At 32.4% G+C, this 20,883-nt stretch overlaps 1 protein-coding gene across 1 annotated transcript in view; it reads right to left on the bottom strand.

Annotated features, from left to right (window-relative positions):
- Window positions 1-8,308: 8,308 nt before the first annotated feature.
- LOC149071763 (limbic system-associated membrane protein-like) overlaps window positions 8,309-20,883 on the bottom strand; it is a 189,404-nt gene continuing 176,829 nt past the window's right edge. The window contains exons 8-9 of the mRNA XM_089247815.1: window positions 13,451-13,561; window positions 8,309-8,847 (exon numbers count right to left, since the gene is read on the bottom strand). Coding sequence (XP_089103941.1) covers window positions 8,735-8,847; window positions 13,451-13,561 — 224 coding nt within the window. The 3' untranslated portion in view covers window positions 8,309-8,734. The remainder of the gene's footprint in view (window positions 8,848-13,450; window positions 13,562-20,883) is intronic.

Below are 20,883 nucleotides of genomic sequence, written 5' to 3'. Positions count from 1 at the left end.
TCATATTATTTGAAAATTGAAAAATTTTAAAATGTGCTTTTTAGTAAACTTGCATGCATTTACCCCCCCCCCCCTCCTTCCACCCAACCATATTTTTGTTTCACTTTGTATTAAAATATCGGATATTCCAAGCTTTATATATTTGCGTTAGTAAATTTTATGAAGTAAATTATTAAAAGGCACTCTTATTAAAGCTGAAAAATATTTTAAAAACATTATTTAAAAACCCTTTTGAAACGATATTCTTCTTTTGGAAATATTTTTAGGTTGCTTTAAAGAAAAAAATCTTCCATTCACTTAATTAGTGTTTTTTTCACATAAGTGATTCAAAAATAATTTTTTTTAAAGAAGGAACGAGAGTTCTGAACCTTCCTCTTAATTCACGTAAGTTAAATTTTTTAGCACTACTGACATCTATGATTTTTCTGTTCCTGGGAATAATACCATGAAAATTCAACAATGACTTTTGCAATGCTTCTGTGTTGTTTTGAGGCTTTTGTTAATAGCACTACCCAACAAAATAAAACTTTTTTTTAATCTGTATCTGCTTGGAAAACGGCTGCGTTTACCTAATTTCGGGGTGCAGAATTCAGTAGAAAAATCAGTTTTCTCTATCCCGTCACAGTTCTGAGATGCATAAGTATCACAAAAATACAATACTGACTAATATTGACTGGCTTTGAATAAAATAAAAAAAAAAGTTCTTGCTTTACTGATGTCTTTCAGTTAATTTTTCTGCAAAAGCACTCAAATAAATAACATATTTTCAAAAGTAACTACTACATTTGGTTTGGAAAATGAGACGAGACTGTTTTTCCTCTTGTGAAGTGCATCATCAATCTCCCTGATTAAAAATGAGTAGTAATATCTTATCATTGAAGGGTTCCTATGTCTCTGATAACGATGCTCCATAGTGAGAATGCCTTGGTAAAAGTGTTCACGTTCTTCATTACTAAAAACACATACATTTTTCGAAAAAAAACAGAGTAAAAGTTAATTTTCAATGACATCTTAGGTCCCATGTTTTTGTTGTTATCCAACAAACAACTATCGAAACATAGTTATCGTACTTTCTATTGCCAAGAAAGCAACTAATTCACGATTTTCCAGCTCGGTATTGAAAGTTGGATCTGATTTTGTTTCCAAGAAATATGTTTCCTTTCAGCCTTGCTTCACTAAATTTGGTAAATATTTTATTTTAAATGATTAAAACACCGACCTTTACCAAGAGCTGTTAATAAATTCCCAATTGGTCCCAACTTGATTTGAAGTGAAAGTAAAATGTTGTTACTTGACTCAATCACAGTGTAGCATTTTGTTTTTTTTTACATTATTCCCCACTAAAACGTTCTCTACCACATAAATTTTGAAATGTATGCTTGATCACTTTTCGAATATTAAACCAAATGCAATTAATAATAGACGAAATAAAATATAAGTAAGATGAAAATTATATACATTAGATAAGATACCGTAAAAACTTTTTACATTCAAATGGCTATCATAGCCAATGTAGATTGTACTTTTTAAAGCTAAACAACAATGCAGGGAATGGAAATAATAAAAATTACCGATCAAAATATTTTCAATTTGTCGTTAAAAAAGGCTAAAAATTTAGCACACATGTAAAAGATGCTTTTCTACCCGTATGACATACAACACCGGGTCTTACTGCTAATTTCAGTTCCATCGATGATAAACTCATATTCAACTTTCCATATAATTATTCCATGGAATAATTAAATCTTGCATCCGAACATCACAATGAGTGAATAATAATGTGATATGGTATCGATTGTAATGAAAAAAAACGTAGATAAATAGAAGAAATACAATAAATTCATACTTGTGGTATAATCTCATAATTAAAAAGAGAAAGACTCATCTGCATTCGATAACTCATTCGTTATCGAGATCGAATAACCACAAACATTAATTAGAAATGCGAATAACAAAGACACACTAATGATAATACAAAATACTAAATACAAATGAAGTTCTCTCCCATGTAGAGATAATTAAATTGAATTATCTATGCATAATATATATATACTATATATTCGTGTGTCAATGTTTTCAAAACATTTCATGTAGATACTATTCTATTTGATTTACTGTCAATCCGTTAGTTTTAGGAAGAAATTGGAATTCCAATATGAAGACGAGAAATTAATTTGAAGAGCTCATAAAACTTTCATATTCAACAAACGTATTCACGATAGATTATGATGAAAGAGGAAAGATAAACAGCATAGTATTTACGGTGTGTAACATGAAACAATATCCCGAATAGATAATATTCAAAAATGTTAATAATAATAAAACAATATATGCATAAATTAGAAACAAAAAGACTTTTCGCATGTGTATGGAAAAAAAAATAGAACATTTTTATTTCTTTTGTTTGATTCTTCAACCAGTAATCATAAATTCTTGTTCGGTACATACATTAAAAATAAATTTCATTTTTGCTCTTCTCAGTTACATTATAAATTTAAATATTTATCGGCATTGCTTAATAGATGAAATGTATCATGATCCAGGTCGCGTAATTATAGGATTCTCGGAGGGACGAGGGGAAAATGGGGAGGTGAGCTCTCTTTCGTATCTTATTCAAAGGAAGCATAAATATTTATGCATTCAAAATCCCAACCTTGATTACTAACGGGAACTTTAATCAAGGATTCTCTCCACTACAGAAATATGCGAAAAAAGAAAAACAGATAAGGAAAGTTAGAAAGAAACCAGAGAGAAAAGCAAAGAGAAAAAAATCGGGGGAAAAAAGAGAGAAAGATCTCGGAATAATCCAAGATAATGCACTTCAAAGACAAATTGGAATGGCATGTTTTATGTATTTCTCATTCATTCTCGATCCGGGGCCATATTCCAAGGGAATATAAGTCCAGTTCTGTTTTTCTTTCGTTTGCGGTGACGGAAATTTTTGTTCCAACTTGTTTGTGAAATATCAAATTGTTTCTTTTCCCGTCTTTCCGTCTAAAAGTTCAGATTGTTTCTCTAAGTAATATGGAGGCTCCACATATATGAATTTTAATGTATATGTATATATGGAGTCTCTGATAACTTGAAGATTTGACTATCTTCTAAATTAGCTTTAGTTTTCCTCGAAACAGACATCTCAGGTAACGGAAAGTTCCATCAAACCGGAAATAACTTGTAGAAAATAAACTATTTGAATGACATATACTGGGACGTCGTAAATTAACTTCACCGATGGAAAGAATCAGCGGATACGAACATTCGTGGTACAGCTGTTCAAAAGTATGCGCTCGGGAATGAAGAGGGAAAAAAAAACCCGTAGCTCTCGTGGTTACGATTATAACAATGAAATTTTGAAACGTCTAAATGGCAACAATCAATTGTATGCATTACTTAATGATTTGTGAAGACACATGAATGTGTGGTGTTAAAATTATGCCTGTAGCACTATAAACGCGTGTGTAAGATGCAGAGGAAGATGATGTCACAAAGGGATTGATGCACTAACCCCTCGTTGGGGGACTTCCTGCTACAGTATAGTGATATGCATTGGTTTCTTATACATGTTTTTTGTCACTTTAATTCATTTACATTCTCTGAACAATATGTTAACAAACTTTCAGTCACAAATGTCACATAGTATTTGGTAAGTCAATGGGAAGAATTTAGTACGAAGCTGTCCTCTGTTTTGCACGACGTCATACCCTTTGTTCGAAAAAAGCGTGTTTGTACATCACACCCTCTATGGTTCACGGATAGCGTGCGGAACCTTTATCTTGAAAAGAAAAGAGCATTCAGAGAGTATAAATGTGGACGTGGAGACCTATCATTGTTTACTGATAAAAGAAGACTGTTGAAGAAAGCGATAAGGGATAGTAAAAAGGAAGTTGAATTTAGGTTGGCAGATAACATTGGCTCTGACCCAAAATCATTTTTTCGATACGTCAATAATGGATGTAAGGGGGCAGTTGGTCCCCTCTCGATAGGAGGCTCTAAGGTAGAGAGCAATGTAGGCATGTGTAGTGCTTTCAATGACTTTTTCGCGTCGGTTTTTAATGGTGATAATGATATTCGATATACGGGTGTTGCATGGGGTAATAAAACCCTCAACGATATTCAAGTAGATGACGTGGAGGTCCTAAATCTTCTAAGAAATGTATGTGCAAGCAAAGCACCAGGACCAGATGATATCTATCCCAGGGTTCTCAGGGAAGGTGCTAATGAATTGTTGGGGCCAGTCGCACAGATATACAGGAGTAGTGTTGCTGAGGGTATCGTCCCGAGAGATTGGAAACTGGCTAACGTTGTTCCGATATTTAAGAAGGGTAGTAGAGAAGTGGTGTCTAATTATCGTCCAGTGAGTTTGACGAGCTCCCTCTCGAAAATTTTGGAAATTATCATCAAAAGGCAGTTTGTGAAGTGGATAGACGAGAATAATGTATTGTCGGATAATCAGCATGGGTTCAGGAAGGGGAAGTCATGTGTAACTAACCTCCTTTGCTTCTATGATTACGTGACTAAGGCTTTGGGTAAGAGCAAAAATGTCGACGTTGTTTACCTTGATTTCCAGAAGGCATTCGATCGGGTACAACATGGCAAACTCTTGAAGCGTTTACACGAGATTGGAATAGGGGGCAACTTGCTGAATTGGATAGAATCGTGGTTAAGAGATAGGTCGCAACGAGTTATGGTGAACGGGGAATTCTCTGGTTGGACAGACGTCACAAGTGGAGTTCCTCAGGGAAGTGTCCTTGGCCCCATACTTTTTTCACTTTTTATCGACAAACTCGATCAGGGTATCGATGGAATTACTAGCAAATTCGCAGATGATGTGAAGCTAATGGGGGTAATCGGGAATGAAAGCGATAGGGAGTTGCTCCAGACCAACTTAAACAAGATTGCAGCATGGGCAAATGAATGGAGCATGACGTTTAGCGTAGATAAGTGCATGGTCGCTCATTTTGGTTCGAACAACCCACGGTTCTCTTACGAGTTGAATGGTGTCACTATCCCGGATGCAACTAGAGTCACCGATTTGGGAATTCTCATTGACGAGCGACTTAAGTTTTCTGAACATTGTTCAGCGGTTGTCAAAAAAGCGAATAGAATGCTTGGTCTCATTTTCAAAAAGGTCTCTTCGCGTTCTCCTAAAGTCATTCTTCCGCTTTTTCGAGGCTTAGTTCGTCCTGGACTGGAGTATGCGGTAAGGTTTTGGTGACCATACCTACAGAGGGACATAGACTTGATTGAAGGGGTGCAGAGAAGAGCTACGCGTGTCCTTATTGGCACACAGGGCTTGAGTTATGAAGAGAGACTTCATTTTTTGAATATGTTTACATTGGATGAACGCAGGTGTCGAGGAGATATGATCGAAGTGTTCAAAATTTTCAATGGGATGGATAGGATGGACCATGAACTTTTAGTACACCGCCAATCAACTGCTTTTACAAGGGGACACCAGTATCGATTGGTGAGGGACAACGCAAGGTTATGGTGTCGCAGGGAATTTTTCTCTAATAGGGTTGTTAATAAATGGAATAGCTTACCCCCGGAGGTAGTAAATTGTAACACAATTGACACGTTTAAAAAGAAATACGATAAACATGTTGGGGTAAATCGAGAAGCTATCCATTCTTAGAATAAGACAACCATAAGTATTCTTTATGGGCATTGTATAATATTTTATCATGTGTATATATTGTTTATAATTTGTGTTAATTGCATTTTTAATGGGGTTGCTGTATTTTTGAAACATATGACATCCATATTTTTATGGGCATCTTTTTATCAGCCACCTCGTTGGGCATTTTGCCTGTTGTGGCGTTGTATTTGTATTTGTATTTGTATTTGTATTTTTATTACCATGAAGAGAGGTGAAAATGTTACTAATTGACATTTGCCGAATTTCTGTATTTTTTGCTTATATTTTTGCGAATTTTATTTGGATTTTCATATTAAAATAATTCTGTACAAATTTTGTACTTTCCGGATTCTCTGAGTGAGTCTGTATATACAGGGTGATTATAATTAAAGTACAGAATATTGAGTACTCTGAATATTTTTTCTTCAAAAACTACATCCGAACACAGCCAAATTTTAGGAATATTTTAATGAGACCATGAGGGAGACAGAGTTAAACAATAAAAAATATATTTCAATTTTTGATCAACGAGGGAAAAAGTAGCGCTTATTTTTGTGATTCTCCTTTCTCCTATGGTCCACATATGGCATGGATACCAAGTTTCCATTGTATACGTCCTCCAGAACTAACGCTGCATAGGTTTCAATAGTTCCAGTATAATAGTTTCAGTCTCAATAGTTTCATATATATGTATATAAGTATGTATACATGCATGCATGCATTATGCATATTTATTTACTTATTAAGTTATGTATTTATCTATTTATGTATTTACTGCATAACTCCCTCTCACGTGGTCTCATTAACATATCTTGAAAATTTGGCTGTGTTCGGACGAGTCGTTTTTTTAGAAAAACTACCTGAGAGTACTTGTACTTTAATTATAATCACCCTCTATATGCATCTAGTGCACACTATAACTATACAATACTTTCCGAAATGACTAAATTCGCAAATCAATGCAGTTTAGATATAAGATGATTTCCAAGCTTTCTAAAACTTGCATATACAGGGTGTGCACTCTTATCGTTATCCAATGGCTATTTCCTGAACCGTTGGTTTTAGAGACCCTTTTTCTATTACAAAAATGTTTCAACTGTTGTCGCCCATCATCTAAAATGCCCTTCAAATAAAAATAGTAATAAAGTTGCAGAATTTTAAGTTTTCTACCCCCACTTCCACGTACCCTGTAATTTCGAATCAAAAAGTATTTTATACCCCGTCTTTCCTGAGACCAAAAAATATTTCCATGTTTCCAAGTTCATCCGCTGAGATACTTGGATTGAAAAAAAAATCAACGCTAGCTCTACACATTTCAATATGCACAAAATTAGAAAGATAAAAATATACGGCTGAATTATTATGGGTCACTCAAAAAACAATTAATAAGCAAATATTAATATTTTGAAAGCCAATAGAGGCCAAGAGTGAGATTAAAAATCCCACGACCAGAAATCTGGGAGCGACATCATTTTGAAACAACATAAATTGCTGTATACATTTACAACAGAGATAAAGAAAGAGAGCAAGTAAGAGAAACAACTACAGTTTCTCGGGCAAAAAATCTGGGGAAAATACTTTTTTTTATAGATACTGCAAAGAAGCGCGAGAGATGAGTACATCAATACAACTACACCTAGGCAGAACATCTCTTCGTTAAAAATACGGTAAATCGGGATCCATAGGGGACAACATATATATTACAGCCAAAAACATTAACAACAGTAAGTCAAATTCCCAATTATAGCAAAAAAATTGTTGAAGGCAAGTGAAAAAATTTTAATTATAGCTAAAAATAGTTTGTCAAAGGCTCGTAAAGTTGTCAATTACAGCCAAATATAATTGTGAAAGACAAGTCAAGTTACATTCATATCCGAAAAATTTCCCAAAAGCAAGTAAAGTGGCCACATATTGCTAAAAATGATGAAACAACATCCAATGATGAGAAGTAGAAGCGCCGCTGCAAGTCGCATTGGATTGAAATGTAAATCACCAAATAAACTTTGGTGTATCGTACTATATGGTTGGTAAATATGTGGCGCGAATATAGTTATATTAACATGATTAATCATGATGTCATAGCTATCATAATATAACCTATGAGTCATTAAAATAATACTATTTCCCGATTTCAGTAAATAATGAAATTCCAAGCAAGCACCATTGAAAAAGCTGAACATTTTTTGAAAAGCTTTGGGTGGCCAAAATTACGGGTATGTATTGTAAAATGCTGGGTTTATGGTCACCCCTATACAGTCGACCTTCGTTATAACGACCCCACGTTATAGCGACCGTTCCATTAAAACGATCGATAAGTTAATTTAAGTCCCTAATTCTTCCATATAACTACTAACCTATATGTTTTGGATTCCATATAACGACCACCCGATATAACATCCGTTTTGGCGGTACAAGTGGGGTTCGTTACAACGAGCATTGACTGTATAAATTTTTTTTGGCGCGCGAGCCCAAGAAATAGCGCATATCAGGCCCCATGGACTGAAAATGCTTTGAAAACCGAATCTAGAAGTTTCACCTACTATAGTGTACCGAGAACTATTCTCAAGAATTTTTACTTTATTATGTTCTGTATATTTTACGCTCTATTACCGACGTGTAATATTGTTTATTAGAAATATCTGAATGATAATAATTGACACGTGCTCTCAATTATGAGTCGGACCTTTTTAATTAATTTATTATATTTGTTACATGAGCTGTGGCACATCGTATTCCTGCGACTTTATATCTTCGCACAAGAATTGTTTGGCAAAAAAATTATCCATGCTGATTTTCATAATGTCTCTCAACGGACGCATTTTGAACATAGAATTTTATATTTATATATATATATATGTATATACATGCGCACATGTGTTATTACATATCATACATGATCGTGTTAAGCATATATTCAAACACGTGTCCGTCATGTTGAGTGATATAGTTGATTCTCGGAACACACTTCTATGTTTATCACATGACTTCAATGTTCTTCAATATGCATCGGGAACTAAGTAACGTATCTGGCAGAAAGTTCTAATTCTTCATTACAATTTGATCAGAGCTTGCCATCATTGGGACCGATTGCCAGATTTACCGGTTGCATAACTCCACAGCTGTCCTTACGGTAACTATGACCGAAATCCATAGCTGCACGCCGTCGTTAACACACGATTTTTGAGCTTTGTTGATTACTTCAGGAACATCTGTTAAAGAAACGTTGAAATTTGTAAACATGTTACATGAAGTCACATGTTGAAAATACCGGGTGATCCAAAAGTCAGGAAAGACATTAAAATTCAATAATTCGCAAACCAATGATGCTCGAACAAAAAGGGTGGCTATGAAGCAAATTTTATTGACGAAAAATACGAAAATAACTCGAGTTTAGGTCGTTTTTGACTGACAAATGGCGCCGTCGGGTTGCAGATATCACCACTAATTTATTAATCGACCCATATTTCTTCGAGGAAGCCAAAGGGACTGTTGTAAAAACAGTTTTCATGATGAGCGATATGAACGGTATGAAACAACAAAGTAGCAATACTTTGCTACTCTACGGAAACTATTGCAATGCTCAACATTTAGAGAGGATCCTGTCTTCAGTCGATTCTTTCCTCGCGCATGTCGAGCCAGATGTCCCGATGTGACTTTTGACTGTAGGGATATTTCAAGTCAATGTTCCACGGTGATCAACCAATATAATTAGCAAAATCGAAAGGTGATATCCGGCAACATGTGTATGCTATACTAACCGAAATATTGCTTCATGCTGTGAACAGCGTGGTTCTTCTTCTGGCATCTGTGTTGCTAAATGACTGACAGTACATTGAATAATTGTAAGCCAAGAGTTAATCTGGTATACTACACCTTATACTGCATAGTTAGGCCAACTGAAGCTCCATCTGTTAGTCAAAAAATTATCTAATCTCACAATATTTTCCGACAATAAATCCGGTCCGTCTTCATAATTCATTTCGATTCATTGGTTTGCGAATTATTTAATTTTAAATATTTTCCTAATCACCTGGACTGTTACATTAAGTGTATGGAAACATTGTTTCATGCATAAAACTCATCAAAATTTATATCGTTTAAGGAAAACTAAATATTTTAATTTTCTTAAATAAAAGATAATACAAAATATATGAATATTGAAGCGAAAATTCTGTCATTGGTTATCGACAGAAATGAAATAAATGACAGATTTATAAAGATCTACATAAACTTTTAGATGGTGACAAATTTTACTTCCTCCTTTTTTATGTTTTTTTGAAAAGAAGACAGAAACTCATCCAGTAATAAAGTATTCCAAAATAAATATATGCAATGCCCACTGCCAAGTATTTCCACGAAGTTGACATCCGATAATATCATATTATTTCTCTCAAACACAGCTGGGTTTCATTGATAAGCCATATGTGCTTTGCAATCAAAGACAAAAAAATCCAGAATTATTTATAGAATTTCAAAACGAATTTAACAACAAAAATCCATTAATGGATTTCAGAAAACATATCACCTACTTTCAAAAAAATAATAACTTGAAATGAGTATAAGTTGTTTCAAAATAGTTAATGTTGATTCTAAAATCCTCAATTATATATCCGTTAGTATTAAAACATCTTTCCATGATAAAGATTTAAAAAATATATATATTCTATTATTAATACACAAACATATTTTACTTATGTTTTTAATAAAAATCAATTGAAAATTGAAAATAAAAACACGGTTCTCTCAGTATTGAAAGAAAAATATCCCACCGTTATTACCGATGTAAATGTAATAGATTACACATTTATAAAGTTCTATAAAAACTTCTAATCGCATCTGAATTGCTATCAAACGCATTGCTCAAACATCTCTCTCTTCAAGATAAAAATAATCACAACTTCTATTGTTTGACACAAGCTTTCAGATATTTCGCCAATAAAAAACTCTCAAGCATTCTGATGAAATTGTCGATGGAAATGGAATAAATTACTCATTTATAACGATCTACGGGAACTTCCAGATGATGACAAATTTTACTTTTCTTATATATTCCTCCTAAGTAATAAAATAAGGAATAAAAAAAATTAAATTCACCCGGTAGGAGCAAAAAAAAAACAAACAAAAAAAACAGAGTAATTAATAATCTACGATAATAGCCACAATGTCTGCAAATGACATCCTTCACGGCGCCCTGGAGCTACCCTATCTATAAGAGAGGAATTTATTCTATTCAAGCCACACACACATGAACTTTCTCCTCTCACATACCCCATTGCGTATCAAAATAGGTCATAGGCTATTCCACTTAATAACTTCAATTCTGAACCTTTCTGTGAAGTCAGCCGTTAAAACATAGTTTAGCTGGAATGAAAATTTTTGCGAGCTTTTTTTTTTTTTTTCAAGTAAAGAATAAATATATATATAAAAAAAAGAGAATTTTAACGGCTCTGAATATTTTGCTTGAGAAGTTTCTCGATAGGAGTTTTAATATAGAGAATCTCCACTTTCGTTTTTATTTATATCCCTGAATAATTTTTCATCCTGACGCCCATTATTTCAATAATATTTGGAAATTCTTCTTCTGATGGGAAATAATAAAAGCTATTTTTTTTTATTATTTTGTATTTGGGAAAAATTCTTCCGAACTGAAATCATTTAGATGGATATTAGTTTTCAGGTTGATGAATATTTTTTGTTAATGGAATTAATTACTAATGGTGTAATTTGGAGTTGTTTTCTCAGAATCGTATACCTGAAATACCATTTAGAGGTTATTTTTAAATAATCGTGAATATGACACACGCAATGCATTTTCTTTGGTGGTTTGCCATTAAAAGACAGTCTGATAAAAAACGAAATCACTCAAAAATCCTTTGAGAACAAGAGTTATATAAAAATCTTTTCAAATTAAAAATTAATCTAAAATTATTTCTCAAAATAAAAATCAATCAATCAATGATTAAAATGTCATAAAAATCAATGAAAAATGATTAAAATGTCATAAAAATCAATGAAAAATGATTAAAATGTCATAAAAATCAATGAAAAATGATTAAAATGTCATAAAAAATCAATAAAAAATGATTTCAAAATAAGAATCAATAAAAAATGATTTCAAAATAAGAATCAATAAAAAATGTGTAAAAAATGAATCAAATATGATTTCTGATAAGAATCAATGCAAAATGATTTTCAAAGAAGAATCAATGCAAAATGATTTTCAAAGAAGAATCAATGCAAAATGATTTTCAAAGAAGAATCAATGCAAAATGATTTTCAAAGAAGAATCAATGCAAAATGATTTTCAAAGAAGAATCAATGCAAAATGATTTTCAAAGAAGAATCAATGCAAAATGATTTTCAAAGAAGAATCAATGCAAAATGATTTTCAAAGAAGAATCAATGCAAAATGATTTTCAAAGAAGAATCAATGCAAAATGATTTTCAAAGAAGAATCAATGCAAAATGATTTTCAAAGAAGAATCAATGCAAAATGATTTTCAAAGAAGAATCAATGCAAAATGATTTTCAAAGAAGAATCAATCAGAAACGATTTTAAAAATCAATCAAAAATGGTTTCAAAAATTAATCAGAAACGATTTTAAAAATCAATCAAAAATGGTTTCAAAAATTAATCAGAAACGATTTAAAAATCAATCAAAAATGGTTTAAAAAATCAATCAAAAATGGTTTCAAGAATCAATCAAAAATGGTTTCAAAAATCAATCAAAAACGGTTTCAAAATCATCAAAGAAACTGTGAAAATCGTTTTGGAAGAATAATGGAATAGTCCGAAATGGTTTTTCATATTATTCTTATTCAGGAATGAAATTGATTCTTATTGCGAAGTGAGTTTGATTCTTATTGCGAAATTAGTTTGATTGATTCTTATCCCAAAACGATTTTCATTGATTCTTATCCCAAAACGATTTTCATTGATTCTTCTACCGAAACGAAAAAAATACTCGAAAACTGCTTCAAAAAAACAAATAAATAAAAATCATTCCAAAAATAGAACCATCAAAAATAAGAAATTTCCAATTAAAAATAAATCAAAAATGGCTTGAAAACAAGAATCAACCAACTAATCATTCCAGAATAAGAATAAATCAAAAACATTCCAAAATAACAACAACTCAAAAATAGCTAAAAATTATAATCTATCATTAAAACTCTCTAATACAAGAGTCACTGGAAAACAAAACAAAAAACAAAACACATTAGTTACAAATTAAAGAACACACAAAAAATTACACACAAGTTAAAAATTAATCAAAAATAAGAAATCAGTCCAAATAAAAGTTGGTAAAAACAATTAAGGTGATGCATTTTGATAAAAATAAATTACAGTATTTTATCATGTATAAAGAACCCCCTGATTTTATGGGTTTAAAATTCAGAAGGAAAAAAAAAAATCATCAAAGATATATATATATCAGTGTCGGAGAATTGAGTAATTTGTTAATATCTATAATACTACCCACACGCATAGGAACCCCCTCTTCCTATTTTCGAGACCAAAGTATTAGCAAAAAGGGGATTCCTTATACTCGTTAAAATAATATTATGGTAATTAAAAATATTATTTACTATCAAATAATACATAAATTATGTAAAAATATATGTTTCAGAAAAAAAAAAAGCAAATACATAAATCATTGTTTGATATAAGGTTTCTATACATACATTTATAAATGCACACGCGCGAACATAAAATATAATATAATCTTGAATGTTATGAATGTTATTTTTTTTATTTATTTGATTTAAAACTCTGAAATGTATTCAACGAAAATTGTAATTAATTCTTACATTCATCGAAATTCCTTCCGTCTCCGTATTTTTGTTGTTTCCCCGGTATGTATGATATTTCTCGCCAAGACATATCCGTTGTTATGAATCTTATATCCGTGGTGGTCTCACCTTAAAATATACATATATGACAATTGCATTTTTGAAGAGTAACACAAAACTGTATTACGTTTCAATACATATAAAAATAACAATAATACTGGGCAATAGATTTTGATAGAGTTTCTGGGTCTGAAACAGAAATAATAATTACTTATGTAATCCGGTGTGATGAACACACGTATTTAAGCATAATTGGTTCCGGTTTTCTCTAAAATTGTAGGTCCAGTAATAATATGGTCCATAATGACACAAAATACATTAAAACCAGGGGAATATGAATTGAAATACACGAGAACTTGGCTAATTCTAACTTGGTCGATTCGAAGTTCTGGATAATTCGAAACTTGGTAATTTAGTCTTGAATTTCTTTAATTCAAGTTAACGTTGCAATTAATTGTTTAATTCGGTCTTCTCCTCAATTATTTGGGTAATTCGAAGTTTGGTTCAGATATGAAATTTGCAAAATGTTTTTTTTTTCTTTCATCTCTCCGTTAATTCCTGGCTAACTTATTCACAGTTTATATTCATCTTGTTCTTTATTTCGCGGTTATATATACCTGATATTTACCAGAATCTAACATGTAGCCTACATTAAAACGTTACAAAAACTACAGTCGACAAAATCTGAAATTAATTTTGGCTCTAAGTGAGAATAAATTGTTTCGTTACCAGTTACACGTTACTTATGTCTTTTCGTTGGCAACCGGATCTCAGATGAGTTAATTAATACCTGCCAATGGTAGATGCAATAAAGGGACACTCATCTGGAAATAAGAAAATGCATGTGGTTATGTGATAAACAACACCTCCACATACGGAAGCTGGAGTGCTGAAATCTTAGTTTATTGTCTGGTAAAATGTGTGGAAGATTCATATCTCTATAGCATTATTGTTCGTTTATTTTAGAATTCCAAACATTGTATTAGCATTTTTCATGATGTCTAAACGAGGTTCATAAGCTTGTTTACCTATACAAAAAAAAATTTGTGGACTTACGAATGTGGACAGTGGTAAAGAAATATAAAATAATGTCATAATGAATCTATTCATTAAGATGACATGAAGACCATAATGAAAACAAATTTAAGAAAATAACAGAGGTCCATAATAAAAACAAATTTAAGAAAATAACAGAGGTCCATCTTTTAAACAAATATCGAGAGATACATGTTAGAAAAATTAAGGTAATTGATTCAAAACTTTAAAACTTGCACTTTTCATTCTCTAAATCAAAATTTTATCCATTGCTTTAAAAAAAATTAGTTACATTTTTTATCACCAGGTCTAAAAGTGCCGCTTTTTTATCTCACTATGGCCTAAATAACGTAGATACCAAGTTATACCACACAGGTGCTACATAGGTCGGATTAGTGTCAGCATAATTAAACTGAGTAGTGTAGTCTAATTAAACTGAGTAGTGTAGTCTAATTAAACTGAGTAGTGTAGTCTAATTAAACTGAGTAGTGTAGTCTAATTAAACTGAGTAGTGTAGTCTAATTAAACTGAGTAGTGTAGTCTAATTAAACTGAGTAGTGTAGTCTAATTAAACTCAGTGGTGTAGTCTAATTAAACTGAGTAGTGTAGTCTAATTATACTGTCACTACTCCGAGCCATGTATCGCCTGCTGTGATAGACGTATTTCATTGGAACTTGGTATTTAGACCATGAGAAAAAGATAACTTATGTAATAAATACTGTTGTTTTCACCTGGTGGATAAAAATTGAACTTTTCATTGATTCCTTCTTTTCCCTATGATCCATATATCGTACATAACAAGTTTCGTCGAAATGCCCTCATCGACCCTCATACGTCGGAGTAGTATCAGTTTTTTTTATAACCATCATGTACAAACACTAATTACAACAACGAGGAAACTGACTTTTTTATTTTTTTTACTTTGCGTGAAAATTTTGTTTTATCTTCTATCAATGAAACCTTGTGTATTTTATCACTGTTAATGTGAAATTTTGTGTGATTATTGACCCAGTAGTAAAACGCCGGATGAAATGACTTCATTAGATCTTCATACATATGACAACAGATTCCCTGCTTTTCTGGTGCATACACCGATGATCTAATAGGTTCTTGAAATGATAGTGGTGTGATTGTTGTAATGTGACATAAGTAGAAATATTAAAAGCACTAAAATGGTACGAGCGAAACGCTCATCTTTAATGCTCAAATTTATAATTTCCAATATATTTAAGGTATCCGACTAGCTTTCCTGCTCGTTTTATATAAAATGGTACCGGACTTGAATAAGTATTTTTTGATAGAAAATGTTTCAAAACGGTGAACACAATCATATAAATTTTGAACTAACTTTGTCAGTTTTTATGAAGACGCCCCATTTTTATGTAAAATTCTAAGCAAATAATCGAAACCACGATTAAAAAAAATATTAATGCAATGGTTTTTTTCCACAGTAAATGTAACTAGTAATAACACAATTTACAACCCAAAATTTGAAGAATTGTAGGCGTAGCACATCAACAAGATTTGTTGATGTACGTGTGATATTTTTTTTTTTGAAATCGCATTTAACATGTATATAAAGCATCGCAATTTGACAAATATACATTATATATACATGTGCATAAGATTTTTATACAAAGCCGTTCAATATTAGGCGAAATGTCATGTTGAAATTTTATTTATTAAAAAAATCGATATATTTTCAGATACATGTTCCACAGTGTGGAACATGAGTGAAATGTCACAAATTGAATTTTTTGTAAAACTCATTAGAGGTTTTTATTTACTCGTTGGCCTACGTAAAAACGCAACGCTACAGTGAACGTCAATTCGCGTCAAACAAACAAAACATGGCCGGTTTAGGGATCACAGAAAATGGGACTTTCATACAAAAATAAATTCATAAAATCGATATTTTCTTCCAAATTACCATTTTAAACGTATTCGAATACCTTAAAATAAAACAAAAAAGTACAGAAGTTAATAATAAAATATATTCCTTTATGAAATATTGAACACAAGTAGGTAATCAATAGAAAATAATATTAATTAATTTCATGAAAAATTTGCCGTTTTTCAAATTAAATATTTACATACCTAATCGTTATTTATTATAATATACTATTTCCACATCCTTTTAATAATTAATTTTTAACTGAATTATATTTGCAAAAACACCGATATGCATATAAAACGGGGAAAATAGAAGCTCCCTTTATATAAAACAAAAATATACAAAATGTAAATTAATTAATTTTTAGCTACTGATAAAAACATTAATTTTAAACCGCAGAATATATTTTAGTTTATAATTAATAATAATCCTAATAAATTGTCTCGTTACCGTATTAGATGGTTTCACAGTTTTAATCATACGAAATAGTGTGTACATATTTACAAAGATCTCAAGTAATTATTCCAGCTTCCATTTATTCTCCTATTAATTAGTCATTTTATGATTGTTGGTTGTAGTATAATTTTAAAAAAATCGATTATCTGTCCTCACCTGGAACCCAATACACATTTTCCAATGCACAGGGTGGGCGAAAAGTCCGTAGCAAATTTAAAAATCCATAAAAACGTGAAAAATAACTTAAAACCCCGGTTTTCAGGGTTAGCATCGCTGGGACACGGGTTTTTTTTTTAAGACAGAGAAAAATATAACTAAAAACAACCGATAGGTGACGCTGGCATACACAAGTCAAAGAAAAGATACGCAAATAACGAACAGAATGCTTCCAAATCGTTTATTACAGCATTATGTGTTAAACATGACCACCACCACCACAGGGGATAACACATTGCTGGCGAGTCACAAATCCAGCAACGTCAGAGCACAGCAGATCTACATACACGGTTTACAACGGTGAACTGATTGTGGATTAGGAGCGCAAGTCCTCATTCCACCGAAGTCGCTCGTACCAGTTCCACCTATCGGCTGTTTTTAGGTTTTTTCCTGTCTTGAAAAATTCCCCGTTACCTAGCGATGATAACCGTGTAAACCGTTTTTCATGTCGGTTATTTTTTAGGTTTTTATACATTTTTAAAGTTTCTACGGACTTTTTTGCCCACCATGTATACTGGTAATGCAATGTCGATATGCATTATTTACATATAGTATGTATCTCATGATTATTTGCTATACAGTATAAACTAGCGGTGCGGCTTTTAACCTGGTTCAGATGGCCCATTGTGGTTATGAGATGTTGTAGGGAAGAAGAAGGGGCAGGGGTACGGGTTGAAATCACAGAGTTAAAATAATATAGAGAGAGCCCGAGGGGTTACAATGTGAAGAAAAGATCTGAGTCACGTGACTCCGGTCAAAAGGCTGGTCAGGAAATCTCGCTGTCAATGCTTTCTTTATGACTATTCGTATGACGATCTGCACGTGCCGTCTTATTTTTGATTAGAATGGTCAACACTTGCGCAGCTTTCAGATGTTCTGAACGGTTTAGGAAAGAGGGACCAGTACCCTTTCACACAAAGGAATATTTTTTTGCTTATTCCCCTTCTTATAAATTAAAAATTGGAATATTAAATTGATGATTCAATGGATTTCTGACGTAGTCTCAGTTTTTAACGATTTCATTTTGTATTTAATTCAATTAAAGTTCCAAGTTTTGGTAAAATTCAAATGTCATGAGTCATTATTAAATGTTTTAATATAATTTTTGGTAATAAATGATCGAAGTAATGAGTTTTATTAACTTTTGACTGAAATATACGTCTCCGCGAGATTTGGCGAGCTAGTGAGTTTATTCGAGTTTCGCTCAACTTGAAGATAATATGCTTTTCAGAATGAGGAATTTATGGCAAATATTTTATTTAAATAGAATGTAATGGAAACTCACCCTCTAGACAATGACAGTTTTGCATGAAAATGTATGACTACCTCTAAAAATTGTATTTTTATCTCTCTTCACGCCAGAGATAAAACTATTACAGAAAATAAATGTTTTATTGATTAATTTGTGTTTGTTGTATGTGAAATTGCCCTCAAACAAGAAAATCAATTAATTAATTGATTAATTAATTTCCAGTCAATATATTTATTAGGACCATCTGAGTTAAGACCTGAAGCCATTATGTGTACCTCAGATGTTAACTTGAAGAAAGAATCATTCTAAAAACTACTTAATGCCTAAAATAAAGATTCATATATGTATACTTCTGGAGCGAAGAGGTTACACATGTAACATGTAACATGTATAAATTCCTCATTTACATACTCCAAATTATTACATATATACTCTACACGAAATTTCATTTATTATAATTTAGAAAAGTACTAACGATGAGGTTTTGCTATTTTCTTGAAAAATATATTTTATTCCTGAAATATTATGTAAGTGTTTAAATTTTTGTGTGCCAAGGTTATAAAAGCTTTTCAGGAATGTTGGAAATTAAACTTTTGCTTATTATTTGAATATTTCATGACTGAATATGGTATGAATGTGAATGTGTTACATTACATAACATAATATGATGCATTATAATTATATACTCACTCATAATAAATTAAATATAATATTAATTATGCCACAACAAATATAATTATTTATATATATATATAAGAGAGATAGGATATATAATAAGATTTAAAATCTCAAAAGTCTTAAATTATTAGGAATTATCCCTTGTGGAAAATAAAAAAAAATGTTTTTCAATAATTGTTTATATCATGGAATTGTTTTTGTTTTTTTTTTCAAATCCGATATTCCCTAAATATTTTACAAAAGAATGAATGAAATTCATTGAAAAAATGAAGGAAAGTTCATCACCTTGATCGAGTCAAATTTCGTTACAGCAACATCCTAGCATTAACACGAAATCACCAGGTTCTGCGAAAACGAGCCAAATGTGATAGCGCAGAGCCTGTTTTTTCCCCGACAGTACTGCTTATCTTTTCTTCACGTTCGATAAGTTTTATGAATAGCGTGCGCTGTCTATTATATCTTTATTCTATGGTTGAAATCGAATGGATAGGAGAACTCATGACAGGTGGTTGGGAAAGGGATATGATAGTAAAGGATAGGAAATATAATTATGATAGGAAAAGGTTTGACCACGTTCAAAGCCCATCAGAACTGCTCATAGAACAAGGTTCGACACACGGATCCCATCCGCGAATGGCCCGGAGACCTCATGTGTATAGATGCCCAACATATTTACGTATGGTAATTGCAATTTTCGAGATAAAAATATGCAAATACTGTTAGTTCCAACTTTATACCGGGTCCCAGAAGATCGTGGTTCCTTGGATATCTTATATATTTTTGATGAAATTTTTTTCATAGAGCGCTTGTGCTTCAAGCCAACTTACATCATTATAATTTTCAAAAGAATTTCCGAACAAAATTAATTATCCCTCCTATCACGCGTGCCGGGATGTGCGGAACCTAGAAGCTAGTTTGAAACACCTTTCTAGGTTCCGCACTAGGTTCTTTCACATATTTCTCCAGGTGGTGCTGCTTTTTTGTCTGTGGTTGCTTTTTTGTCTGTGGTTACTTTTTTATAAATGATCACTAGAATTATTTCTCCAGTGCTTTATATCAAACCCTTATTTTCACAACACCCTTGAGGTGAACAATAGCCCACTTTGCGAGATTGACTACAGCATTTTCAATTTACACAAATTTTTCATCATTCCTGAAATCACAGGTTTTATTATTCCCCTCAGGTTTCCCCTTAAATTACCTCCCCCCCCCCCCGAATAAAGATTATTCAGGGTTAGAAGTTCCTTCAACTCCAAACAGTTTTAACACTAAAAGTTGGTACTTATACCTGGTATGGAAGCAGAATCAATTCCATTTACCAAGAATCAAAGGATTTGATGACTAGGTGTGGAGAGCTTAATTCCAGGATTCTTTAAGGAGAACATTATAAGAAATGTTGAAAGACGAAAGTACACGAGAGTGGAAATACCAATTCACTCCACCCAAGAATTCTATGTGAAACTGCTACTACTTAACCGCATCTCGTAATGCACCTCGTCAAAACTTCTCAAATGAATTTGTACAAATACAAAAGCCACAACAGGCAAACTGACCAACGAGGTGGCTGAAAGAAGATGTCCATAAAAAATACGAATGCCACAAACATAACTAAAATACAGCAACCTCATATAAAAGCCGCTGTGGTGGTCGAGTGGTCATAGTGACGGACTCGCATCGCGGGGACCCGGGTTCGAGCCCCACCGTCGCCACAGTGGTGGTCGGCTGAAGTTGGTTTTCTGTGGTTCCCAACTTCGAGGCGCAAATGCGAGCCGATCTCCCCATCAAAAAGTCTCGCCACAGAGAGCAACAGACCTACAAACAGTACAAATATTCAGTCACGACACATCACTCACTTCACT

This window comes from Pholcus phalangioides, unplaced genomic scaffold (genome assembly GCF_987345545.1).
Source record: "Pholcus phalangioides strain wild (caught in Gottingen) unplaced genomic scaffold, Ppha-v1.0 ptg000018l_1, whole genome shotgun sequence".
Taxonomy (NCBI): domain Eukaryota; kingdom Metazoa; phylum Arthropoda; class Arachnida; order Araneae; family Pholcidae; genus Pholcus; species Pholcus phalangioides.
The sequence above is the reverse complement of the archived record's forward strand: the minus strand, read 5'-3'. Positions and strand labels throughout refer to the sequence as shown.